The sequence below is a fragment of the Aptenodytes patagonicus genome, chromosome 16, assembly GCF_965638725.1.
Source record: "Aptenodytes patagonicus chromosome 16, bAptPat1.pri.cur, whole genome shotgun sequence".
In the NCBI taxonomy this organism is placed as follows: Eukaryota; Metazoa; Chordata; class Aves; order Sphenisciformes; family Spheniscidae; genus Aptenodytes; species Aptenodytes patagonicus.
Window position 1 is genome coordinate 8,190,055 of NC_134964.1, and position 12,328 is coordinate 8,202,382.

The 12,328-nt window shown below is 44.6% G+C and overlaps 2 protein-coding genes across 5 annotated transcripts in view; one reads left to right on the plus strand and one right to left on the minus strand.

The window, feature by feature from the left end:
- Positions 1 to 905, minus strand: part of RECQL5 (RecQ like helicase 5) — a 39,820-nt gene extending 38,915 nt beyond the window's left edge. Inside the window, exons 1-2 of one of the 2 annotated variants that reach the window (XM_076353892.1) lie at positions 828 to 905; positions 236 to 366 (exon numbers count right to left, since the gene is read on the minus strand). In XM_076353892.1, the coding sequence (XP_076210007.1) occupies positions 236 to 356 (121 nt within the window). In that variant the 5' untranslated portion in view covers positions 357 to 366; positions 828 to 905. The remainder of the gene's footprint in view (positions 1 to 235; positions 367 to 827) is intronic. The other variant, XM_076353891.1, reaches the window with a different exon arrangement.
- A 198-nt stretch (positions 906 to 1,103) lies between these two features.
- SAP30BP (SAP30 binding protein) overlaps positions 1,104 to 12,328 on the plus strand; it is a 31,494-nt gene continuing 20,269 nt past the window's right edge. The window contains exons 1-3 of one of the 3 annotated variants that reach the window (XM_076353950.1): positions 1,104 to 1,245; positions 1,403 to 1,512; positions 4,634 to 4,681. In XM_076353950.1, coding sequence (XP_076210065.1) covers positions 1,131 to 1,245; positions 1,403 to 1,512; positions 4,634 to 4,681 — 273 coding nt within the window. In that variant the 5' untranslated portion in view covers positions 1,104 to 1,130. Of the gene's footprint in view, positions 1,252 to 1,402; positions 1,513 to 4,633; positions 4,682 to 12,328 lie in introns of all 3 variants that reach the window. The other 2 variants (XM_076353948.1, XM_076353949.1) reach the window with 2 other exon arrangements.

A 12,328-nucleotide genomic window follows, 5' to 3' on the forward strand; every position in this document is an offset into this window, starting at 1 on the left:
AAGTAGGGCAAAGCCGTGCTCAGAAGGCTTGTGCACAGCACATGCTCATGCTCCTATGCCACTGAAATGATCTCAAAGCAGAGGAGCCTAGGAGGGTTGTAGGGCCAGGTGGTCCTGCCTAGTCCAGGTGATGCATCTCCTCAAAACAGGTGCAATACCCAACTGCTGCAGTACCACCCTCACAGGAAGATGGAAAACCAGATGTGTTTCACATCTTTCTGATGCCGAGCCTCACCTCTTGCCACAGTCATGGTCGCGCTTTCCTGAAGGGAAGTCTTGAAGGACTCAAACCCGAAGACCTTTCGCAGCGTTTTCTGGACCCTGCCTTCCAGGCCCGGGGGAGCCTCGCCGCTCATCTTAGAGAAGCTGTGAACAGTGACAGGAACTGATGCTAAACCCGAGCACTGCCACCCTCCTCTGGCCGAGGCCTGCCCCGTCTCGTTGCCACCTGCGCGACCTCCCCCATGGCCGCCCTGCCAGGCTCCCCCCTCTTTTTTAGCCCCCCCCCCCAGGATGCTATCCAGGCCCCCTCACTGGAGGGGACCCCAATATCATTTATTTTGGGGGAACACACACACACACACCCCTCCGAGGCCTCCCCACTGGGAACGGGCCGGGCACAGCTGATGTGGGCCATAGCGGTGGGGGGGCCTCGTTGCCCCCCAAACCCACCCGCAGCCCCACACGGGGGGGGAGGGAAGCCTAGGGTCCTCCTCTCACACACGCCCCCCCCACCCCCTTCCTGTAGAGGCTGTATTCTTCCGCCGCCTCAAGTCCCGTTCCACCCGCCCGTACCCCTCCTCGCCCCGACCCCGACCCTCTCGCACTTGGTCAGGGTCCGGCAGGTGCTGTCGCGGCGCCGCGCAACGACGTCAGAAGCAACTCTTAAAGGGCCAGCCCCCGCTATAGGGCCGCGCACCTTTTATCCCTCCTCTCCCTCTCCCTCTCCCTCAGAAGCCCTGCTCCGCCTCGCTGAGGGGTTTTCTCCTCTCGCCGTGCGCGGACGCCGGAGCTCTCCCGGCTTAATGTGAGCCCGCTTAAGGCGGAAGAAGAAGGGCGGTGTTGCTATGGCGACTGCGCCGCGCGCGTCATCTCCGCGCGCCGGAATTCCGCCGCGGCGGAGGCGGAAGATGGCGGCGGCGAAGCGGAGCGTCCTCTCCTCGTTGGCGGTTTATGCTGAGGATTCGGACCCGGAGTCGGACAGCGAGGCCGGGACGGCGGGAAGCGATGGGGGAGCGGCTACGGGTGAGGGTAGGGAAGGGGGCCGGGGAAGGCGGCGGGCCGCGCGGGACAACCCCCCGCGCGGCCCGCCCCGGCCCGCCGCCTTCCCCTCTGTGAGGGAAAGTCCCGCTCGTTACCACCTCCCCTTTCCTTATGGCTTTCTTTTTACTTTCCTCTTTAGGAGAGAAAGGGGGCCTGGTCTCGGTTGGGTACGGAGACGACGACTTCACCCGCCTGGATGGGGACGAGGACGGGTATGAAGAAGAGGATGATGAGAACAGCAGGCAGTCAGTAAGTACCTCTCTGCTCCGAGAGCTTGCCCCTGATCCCTTTCACGCGTTGCAGAGGCTTTTCTCTCTCCAAGGAAAGCCCCTAACCGGCAACCCAAGCTGGAACCCTGAATATCTGACTCCTGGTGTGGGTTTTAGCACTCTCCAAATACTTCTATTCACTTTGTTTTCAAGTGGAAAGCATTTGTCTTGAAACCCATCAGCAGCTTGACGCAGCTCGTGTTGCTTGTTACTAACTGCGTTGATGCTGTTTGACTCTTTTATGGGGAAAAGGCTGGTACAAGTCTACAGCCACGCTAAACGAAAATTATTCCTTAAGCGTAGTTGACGTATATGAGAACCTTGTAAAAGGAACACACTGTTGCATGGTCAGCTGGAGGATTAAAAAGAATAAAGTTCTGTGATGTCTTAAATTACTCTTTTGTGTATAACTAAATGCACTTACTGCATCAGGTTATCTTGATGTAACAGTGTCCTGTCTAGACGTGAGTGGCTTTTGTTTGTCATAGGTGCATGGCATGTGTATAACATCACCTAAACGCTGAGATAATAGGTGCCTTGTGAGACAGGGCATGTAGCTTACTGCCTATGAGTGCAGCTGTAATACACAAAAGGATATATAGTTCTGTCATGTGTCTGTAAAAGCAAAGCAGTAAGTTTTGGGGGCGTGGGGAGGGAGGTTCTTGTCTCCTTTCTTTCTCATCAACCTTTTGCTTACCACCATATTAAGAATGTGTTATCTTGTTCCTGTTCTAGTTTTTTGGCTACATGGTAGAGGAAAGAAATAGGGCTATGTTACTATAACCTTTCCTCGTTGAAATCTACTTTGTGTGCATTAGATCGGTCTCTTATGAGACACTCGCTGTTTCTGCCATCTGTTTTCCCAAGTAGCAGACAAGAAATTTGTCTGTCTCTTGTTCTTGCTTTTGGTTTTGTTCTGTTGCTAACTGGAGAAGGTGCAAGCAGTAGCATTCAGGGTCTGCTCCTGGCATCTGGCTAAGCAAAATAGTGAAGCTTTTTTACTGCTTTAGTAATTCTTTTTATATCCAAAACTTCTAGATCTCCCTTCAATGAGATCTTTTTAGTTTAAAGAAAGTGGTAGGTGTGATCCAGATGCTTGTCAAGATCAGCTGTGTTTAGTTAGCATTAATAAATGGGCAGGTAAAAGGAGTAGCCTTTATTGCATGCACAATTTTCAGTGCAGGTTGCAGCTGTCTATCATTTGAGAGGTACAAGTTGCCATTCAAGTAATGGCAATCGATCGAGTCACTTTGGTGTCAGCCAATAGGTCTTGCATATATTTGCAGTTACTGTACAGATGTGCGCAGGTTACACAGAGTGCCTTCTCTCCAGTCTTATTGCAGGAGAGCAATGCTTGTTTTTTTGCATTAAGTAGTCTTTGACCAGAATCAAGAGCTTCCTTGATATTGCTTGTGCTAGTAGCTTATATTGGTTATGAGTTGTTTTTAGAAAGCAATGCGAGTTGGACTCAGGTTGTCCTGGGCTTTTATCTGAACAACTCTGTGCTTATATTATTTACCTTAACAGTGACTGAAAAGCCTCTGTCTTATCAAAGGCAGTTCTCAGTAATGCTTCTTTGTTTCTTTGTTTCTTGATGTTGTTTCAGTGATATCCCCTGCTAGGTTAGGAGGTTTTGGGAGCTGTTTCAGTTACCCATCTATAACGTGAATGATTCAACCCATTGTTGCTTTGCTGAAAATGACTTTTACCTTTATAACATAGGTGGGACTGTGGAGGGGAGAGGAATCTCATTTGTGATAAACACAAAGTTACTTGGGATTATGGTTCTTTTCTAGTTACAAACTTACTGTTATTAAACTTTGATAGTTAAGACTGAATTATTGGCATATGTGCATGTTTCAGAAAGGTAAGCTGGAGAGTAGCTGAAGTGAAGGAGTTTGATGTCTCACTTCTGTGGGATATGCATGTTAATTCAGGCAATTAAAACTCACTGACATTATTGTGTGGTCATTCTCTAGCTTCCTTTGCCAGAACTTGCTCGTGTGCTAATATCCTGAGGTGGGCATTTCGTTGTAAACTCTTCCTTTCAGTTGCATGTAATCATCTCACTTCTTTTTTTGTTTTTCTTTTTGAAGCTGAAACACCAAGTTCTTGTTTTGGGGCCAAAGTTGAAATTTGTGGCGAAGTTTGGAGGAAAAACCATTCTGCTGAGTTGTGTGAGCATGAAAAGTATTTTCTGCTCCTCAAACTTGTTTTGAACCCAGAGTATGTATTTATGTCTAGAAACATAGGTCACTCTAGGATCCCCAGCGAAGTAGCTCATAGGGCAGTGGAACAGTAGGCTTACCTGCCAGTTGGGACCAAAGCTGGAGCTTAGTTCTCACGCGGTGTAGAATTTTACAGAATTTACAGAATACTGAGTTCAGTATTTTAAGCTCTCACAGGGCAGAAATTTGCCCAGTTCTTTGGTTTATTTCTGGGTAGAAATAAAAACCGAATGGAGTCTGTTACCTAAGACACTGAAATTTGTCAGTGGTTCCCTTCTGTGCAAGTTCACGTCATCTGCGAATGAGGCTATGAGAGCACTACACAAACAAGAAAGACGCAGTATCTGCTGGCATCACCGGATCCTTGGAACTTGGTGCTAGGCCAGACCCTCACCAAGCCTGCATGTTTGGTTGGATGGCAGGCCAGCTGTGTGTCCTCTGTGTGTTGCTGATGTATGCTTGGGAGTATCATAGGTCTTGCAAATGCTGCTTTTTCTGTGAGTACTGCTAAATGGGAGCAAGTACAAAAAGCCCACCTGCCAACTGGAAGAGACGGAAATATCAAATGACAAATGCTTTTTTCCCCAGTTCTGTTGCTTCTTATTGCCTAGTTCTGAGCATTCAGGAGCTGCATGAATTTTGTGGGGGACATCTGCTACTGAGTGATGCTTTTGCCTAAAAGAACCCAAACAAACACTTCTTTCCCTGACTGTAGGACTTGTTTTCTGGTCATGAGTGGGTGGGGCAAAACTACCTTCTGTGGAAAGGGTCTTGGACTACTGCTGGGCTGCTGAATGCGAGCCCTTTGCTGTAAGTGCAGTTACTTGCCAAGCCTGCTCTTTAAGCTTAATCCTGTAAATTCTTGTCTTGTAGGAAGATGACGATTCAGAGACTGAAAAACCTGAGGCTGGTGACCTAAAGGTATTTGAAAGTGTGGTATGGTGGTGGGGGGGAAGTTCAGTACAAGAGGAATAAGTTTTAACAGCATGGCTTGGTGTTCGTTTGTGATCTTCTGTAGCTAGTTTCATACTTTCCTTTTTGTAGCTGTAACGTGTTTTTTTGACTTTAGTTCTGGCTTCTGCCAAAGGTAGATAACCAGTTAGGCTACGGGCTGAGTCACGATCAAGATCTGCATTCATGAACTTAGTCATCTTGTGCATTAGATCTGAGGTAGGTTTTCTGACAGCATCTCACCTATTTTGCAGTGATCTGGGAGATGTAGTATTCAGTACAGAATTCTCTTATGACCGGTGTTAGCTGGAATACTTTCTTCGTTTAGAACAACTTAATGAATAAATGACCTTATGCTCCTAGAGGTCACGAAATGTGTCAAAACTAATTCAGTTGTCACCAGCTCTCTTTCTGTGCTTCTGAATGAAGCAGTTTTGTAAAGGTTGTATTTAAAATTTAAAAAGTGAAATAAGATCCCCAGATGGTAGCTATCATAAATAGTTAAAGTCATCTTTATCTTGGGATTACATCTTGTTTCTGCTGAACAGCAGGTGTTTAACAGCACATAGGAACATATATCAGGCTAAAATCTGGAAGGCAGACAAAAGACCAAATCCATTTGAAACTTTATAGAGAACTGTGCTCGAATTTTTATGCTAGTTCAATCCCCCATGCAATATAAGCAGTCTTGTGGGATACCCAGTGAATGACAATTGCAAGGGCCTTTATTTTATCCAGTAGCTTCCTCAAGGATGCAGACAGTCTCTAAGCTCTGCTAAGGAAACCGGAGGACTGTGCTGCAAACTGAAATTCTGGAGAGCATTTGGATTAGCATAGGGCTTTGATAGGACAAGACGAATGGAAGTGAATGTGTTTAGGTATTCTGCTTAATTTAGTTTCATAGCAGCACCTTCTTCCAGTTTCCACAATATTTTTATGGGTTTATAGTGATACACAGTTGAAAATCTTGGCAGCTGTACTGCAGCTGGTAAAGTCTCTTGCATCAGTGTGTGAAATATCATTAATGCCTTTGGCATACAGGTAGGAGGCTACTCGGAAATGCAATGTATTGTCTCCTTTCCTTGTTGCAAGAAAAATATATTACCTTTTTTTGGAAGAGAGGAAAAGGTAATCTCTCACTTTTATCCTTTTTCTACTTCTAAATTTTTGCCATTGTGGCTGGTAAGCATGCTAGCAAGATGTTTCTGTAAAAACTGCTGGATTCAAATGTGTACTGTGAAAGAAGAACAGATGGGTTTTCCTTAAAAGAGAAATTTGGTGTACATCACCACAACCCCTGTAGTAGGGCCCTGTTGCAATTGTATGCGTTTCTGTCTCTAAAAGGGCTCTAGGACTTCAGGGCAATGGAGAAAAGATCTGGCAAAGAGAGAAAGAACAAAATCAGACTATAGTAGGTCTTGTCTGAGTGATGATGCATTACAGAAATCTTACCACTGAATTGTGTGGCTACTGCTTTAATATGTTGCTGAAGTTTCATGTTGGCTTGTTTAAAAAGCCTCTTGATTTCAGTGAGTTCTATGTGCTACTATCTAGGTGCATTTTGCCCTTCTGAAGAAGAGCTACACATGGCCACGGAGCAGTGTTTCAGCTTCAGTGGGGAAGCAAAGAAATGCTGAATGTATTAAGAGCATTTGGTATCTTGGGTACACTCTGCAGTAGGAACTCTGCAAGAACTGAAAATGTAAATTAAAGTTAAAATTTAAAAAAAAAAAAAGTCAAGTGTAATTCCTGCCATCCTAGCATGGCATGAAAGGTGAGGATTTGAGAAGAATAGCAGGGAGGCAAATCTGAACTTCAGCCGTTTCAGACTTCCATGTCATCCTTAATAGATGTCTTCATACATAAGTGAAGAAGGGAACAGCCGCCTCTGGCCTTTTGCGTTTTTTTGAATTCTGGCTAAATAGGCAGCTGGCATTTGGGGGAGAGGTAGAAGCACACCTTTGCTACGCAGCATACTGCAAGGCAGCCCAGTGCTGTGCTGGTAACAGAGCAGGCATGTTGCTGCACGGCATTTGGTGGGGCACTGATGGAGTTGCACTAGCCATGCTGTTAAGAAATTCTCTCGGTATGGGGGGGGTGGAACATCATTGTAAAAGTAGTTTTACTTGGAGCAGTCGCAAATGTTTCCTATCTCCCTTTTCCACCAAGTGGCAGTGTTCTCCTCGTTCTTCCTCATTGCTCTGAGCTTGCAATATCTATGACAACTAGTGACTAAGAGTTGTAGTTACTGTAAATCCAAAGTGTGGCAAAAAGTAAGGCACTTGATTATAACTTGATAACACTTTTAGATAACTTTATTTTGTTTTGTCCCAGTGCTGTAGTTGTTCTTGCTCTATCAATTTCATTGTAAGACATCACAGACCTGGAAACATGTTTAAATAGATATCATGGGCTCTTTATATATGGCTAGGGCTTCTCCAGAGCCTGAATATGACTGTACGCAGAAGATAAATCCTTTAAAATGCATGAATGAGGTAAAACCATTGCAATTCATCAGTTAATCGTAGTCTTTTCAAGCCCTGAATATACATTCAGCATTTTTTAGTGTTTGCCTCTTTGTATATATGGTGAATGAACTACTTTGAGATTATGTCTTGAATAATTGACCAGGACACTTGAGCTAGGTTGTGTGGAGAAGGAGTTCCCTTGTTGCTGGTGTGTCCTGTGATCTGGCCTCATTCTGCACTTGGGTAGCACCAGACACAAAACCTCCAGAAGATTCAGTTGGTGTCAGTTGTGGGTATAGGCTGAGGAGACTGAAAGTGGGGAATGATGTAAAAACTGTCTGGTAAAGCGATGGTGGGGAAGGTGGAATTTGGAGCCTGCCTCAAATAGCCCCAATGGGGAGATGTTTTTCTACCCCACCCTGTGGTGTTTATATTTATCTCAGGTTTTTGTCTTGATTCATGCCCTTGTTGATCTTGATCAATCATCTGAAAGTGTTCTTCCAGAGCAGACTTCTGGCCCATAGGATTCTCTGTTACTGAGCACCTGTGAACCAGTCCCAAACACTGTGTGCTTGCAGCAGAAAGCAGAATCCTCCTCTTTAAGTAGCAAAGTCGGATACCTTGTGTCCTGTAACTGCGTTTTGAAGTGCTTCAGGGACTCATGGAAAATGGGAGATTCAAATCTAGGTAAAAGTAATTGCTCTTCCAAATTTCACTCTGGGAGGATGTGCTCAGGCTCTGGAGCAGGACATATTTGTTAGTGACCAAAATAATTTCAGGGGTCCCTGGTTTTAAGTCAGCAGTCACCAATTGTGAACAAGCAGCTGTCTTAAAAGCACTTCAGAAACAAAGCCTTCTGCTTAGAAGGGAAAAGAAATGGTGACCAGCAGCGGTTGGCAAAGGCGTGGTGTTAAAGATTGAATCCCACAGCCTGGACAGGTTCTTTATGTCTTTCCCTCAGATGATGGAGCCGTGGGTACAAAACAAAGGATGTTGTGGAAATGGGTGTGAAATTTGGTGTTCTGCTGGCACTGGTTTGGAATGATGAGGGTTAATGGGCTGTGCAGTGAGTGCAAGTTGCTTGGGCTCTTGCCAGCAGCTGGCTATGGTTACAGCCTTGATGCAGTAACAAGATACAAGCCTTCAGAGCTCACTAGATGGACCAGCCCTGCAGGAAGAAGGAAAATGAACCTTAAATGAAATATTGACCTTGTGCCCCAAGTCTCACCTGAGGGGTTCTGTACTTCATATTGTAGGGCTGGATGAGTAACAGGTTGCAAGCATTGATCAAGGACAGAGCCCAGCCCTGCAGTTTGGCTCACTGGAGTTTTCACAGTGGGAAATCATTAACTCTTGAGCCTTGATTGTGGTATCAGGACTAGCCAGTGCAGGAAAGCTGATAAATATTGCCACTCCCTTGGCAAGTGAATGCCTGACACATGGTAAGAGTTTTTCAAAGCAGGTGGCTACTTTGATGTTTTCCTTTTCTGGTTTTGTTTTAAGGGTCCCCTCTGCATCCTTGTGGCATTGTATGGAGAGGCAGCCAAACTGGGATCTAGCAGAAGGATGTCAAACTTTCTGAGGAATACTATGTTTCTAAGCATGCCTGAGTACCACCTCTTGATAATCATCAACTCTTTATTATGTTTAGCTTTTATTGATCCAGCATACCTATAAAGTTTTTTACTGTGTTATGATGCGTAGGTATGTACTAATACTTAGAGGCTTTTGATTGCAATATTTTTTTATCTTGCCTGCCCATTAACCTGTTTGCTTAAATACCAAAATTATCTTGATTTAAAGTAAAAGTGGTAAGTGCTAAGAACCAGTAAATGGGTGTGTGTGCAATAATGTAATCCCTGTAATTAACTCTTATTTTGATAAGGCATATTAATTTTTCTGAATTCAAGATACATTCATCAAGACAGATTCTCAAAAGATGCCTGAACCTACTCAGTAACTTTGACCTCAAGTATAACTGTTTTGCTCCGAAGAAGGGGAAAAAGTGTGTTTGGGAAAACTTGTATCATTAAAGCACTGCTGTTCCATTTAGGTATTCCATGGCAAGCTGTATAAAAGGAGCTGGCATTAGTAAGCTTTAGAAAATAGTTTTAATCTTCTACTTTGGTGGTGGCAAATTATGAAGGTTGCTTAGGAAATACCAGCCCTTGATTCTTTCAGTTGTTGAGAGGTAGTCTTAAAAATTCTACTTAGAATATGTTAAAGGTCTCATAACTGAAGAACACATTAAAACTGCTGTTCCACCCAAAACCAGTGCACTCTGCAATGGCTGAAGTGGCTGCGTATTAGTCGTCTTGTGGTGGCTGGGTCTGGTAGGATATAACTGGTTTGTAAGTGTGTTGTAGAAAGGCACTCCCAATGTCTCATCAGAAACAAAAAAAATTTCATTACGTTCTTTTTTTTTCTGCCCCCCCCCCACTTTTTGATGCTATCTGGGTTAGTATTGGCCTCTAATGGGCAGAACTGGCAAAAGAGCAGTTGTATTTTAAAAATGGCCTTGTTATGCATGGCTGTGCTGCGTACCTCTTTGTAAACACTTTAAAAGTGTGAACTGTGCAGTTTCCAGGGCTAGCATTAAGGTTAGATCTCCAGTTGCTTGTTTTCCACTCATTCCTTTGCCAGTGAGCACAGCCTGAAGGTGCCAGTGATAAGCACTGCAGTCTCAGTTTCATCTTTTTCTGTATTCTAGCTTTCTTTTAATATAATTGTGTAAAATGCTGTCTGCGCTTCCAACTCTATGTGTTTTTCCCTCGTTTTAGGTTTGGCACGCTGTTTTCCAGCTCTCTGTGGAGGGAACCAGAGAGTTTGGCAGTTTAGCAGTCAGCATTACATGCAGAGAGCCTTTAGGGGGAGTAGAGCTAACTCAGCTTCTAATGCTGTCCTCTACACTATTACAGTGAGTGCTCAAACATTAAAACAGCTGATACCTGGTTCCCATTTTTTAACTAGGTGGTTGACCTTAGTTATTGCCAGAGAATATCAGTGGCGGTTAAACAGTTTTGCATGTAGGAAACAAAATAGCATTTGGCATCCTTGATTATTTTGCCCCTTGCCCCACGTACTTCTGTGTCTCCAGCTCTGTCTGCCTGGGAGGGAGGGAGATCACAGCATTGTTGGTCTCTGAAGCTGGCTTACCTGCTTTAGAGCTGCTGGCTTCAATCCAGCTCTTGCACTGTTTGGAAGATGAGACATGTCCACGGACATGCTTGTTCCTTCCTCCCCGCCAGGCATACATGCTGTGGCAGACCCTTCACTCCCTGCAGTACTAAATACCACAGATTATTGACACAGGTGTGGCTTGCCTTTCTCCAAAGGAAGAGCCAGGCTTTTTCTGTTTGTCTTTAAACTTGAAGAAAAGTCCTTTCTGGAGCTGCTTCCCCTTCCCTGATAAAGGTCTAAGTTCTTCAAGTCCAGTTCTGTTGTTGCAATTATTTCTGTCTGCTGTACTGAAATAGGCTGTTCTGAATTTGCATGTCAGTGCGTGTCAGAGTGAGAGTCTGAACAGTCAGCACAGATGGAGGATTGCCTCAAATACCAACAAATATCTGAAAATAGCTTCTTCCAGCTTCCCCGTTCTGGGTACAGAAGGACCAAAATCTGCAAAAACTCCGTGGGATCCATTCATGGAGGAGTGCATATCCCAGTGAGGATACTTCCTTTTACACCTTGTCTCTACTCCAAACCATGAAGAGGAATTTTCAGTACCAGGGAAGAAAGCTTGTGCAAGAAGTTAATTTTGTCAGCTCTCCTGAGCCTTTCCTTTGCTGCTGTGAGGCTTAAGATTTCTCACAGCCCAGCTTCACCTTCTACTTGATTCTGCACTGCAACAATCTGTAAAAAAAAAAAAAAAAAAAAAAAAAAAAAAAAAAAAAAATTCATCAAAGTAGCTTGACACCTCAAGCCCTCATGTGGTGCTGATGTTTCACCTCTGAATTCCTGTTGCACTGTAGGAAGCAAAAGTGACTTGAAAGCAGAATTTATGGGCTCTGCAGAGCAAGGCACATCTCTGCGGACCATGGTGGCTTCAGGTGGAGACTGCTGGGAGCTGTGCTACTGGCTGCACTCAGTGTGGCAGCTGTTAACTGCTGGTGTGCTCCCACGGGCTGTGCAATCTTCCGTGCAGGCTGTTTTGCGCATTTACACCACTGCGCCCTGGTTGGTGTCTGTGCTGTGCAGAGGCTGTACTCTGTGGTCTTGTAAAGCAAGTGCACAGGGTGATCCGCAAATGTTAAACTTGGAGGGCCCCTAGCATCAGAGGTGGAGAAGGAGAGAGAGGAGGCAGCTAACGGAAGCAGGTAGCTTTGGGACCAGGGTGCTGTCTTAAGGCAGATGTTATTAACTGTACCTCCACTTGGAAAGCGAGAGTTCTGGCACACACTGGAAATTACTGCTAACATAATCTTTTATCAAATATTGAGATAGCATAAGTCAGGTGAACAGAATCAAGTTTCAAAAAAGCTATTTAAAGGCTATTATGCTGTGAATGCTTCCCTTCTAAAGCATTTTCTCACTGAAATGTTTTGCCAGATCTTGGTTGGGGTTTTTTGGTATTTTTTCAATGAAATTGAAATGAAATGAAGGTGGATTTTTAGACTTAATTCAGCTTAAAAAGTAAAAGGCAGCGTCAGCTACACACGTTCTTTGTTTTGGTAAGATGCTTAAGGAATGTCTCAGGAGTTGACTCTTTCCTGACTTGTTTTTCCTTCCCTCTTTGTCTGTGACAATAGTATCTCAAAATAAGTAGGTTTGTACAGACTGTACATAAGTGTCACTGAAGGTTGGATGTATCGTTTTTTTCCTATAGGTGGCTTATTTCTGAGCTGCTGTGCTTCTCTTAGTATCTAAATCATGGTCCCTATAGTTTTTTCTTAGTTAAATTTCTTATCCTGTACTGGGCACTTTGCCTGGAGCTATGTATCAGAGCTGGCAAACAGGATATGGCTGTAGGAAATGGGCTTGTTTCAAGCTTTCTCTCGGGATTCTCCTCTCTCACAATACAAGAAAAAAGGGCGGGAGGAGGAATAAAAGCACTGTACTTCTGTTCCCTTGCTTTCTCTTCTCCAGACTCTGAATACACTTGACTTGCACTCTGTTTGCTGCTGTCAGCCCGGTAGCACACCAACACCAG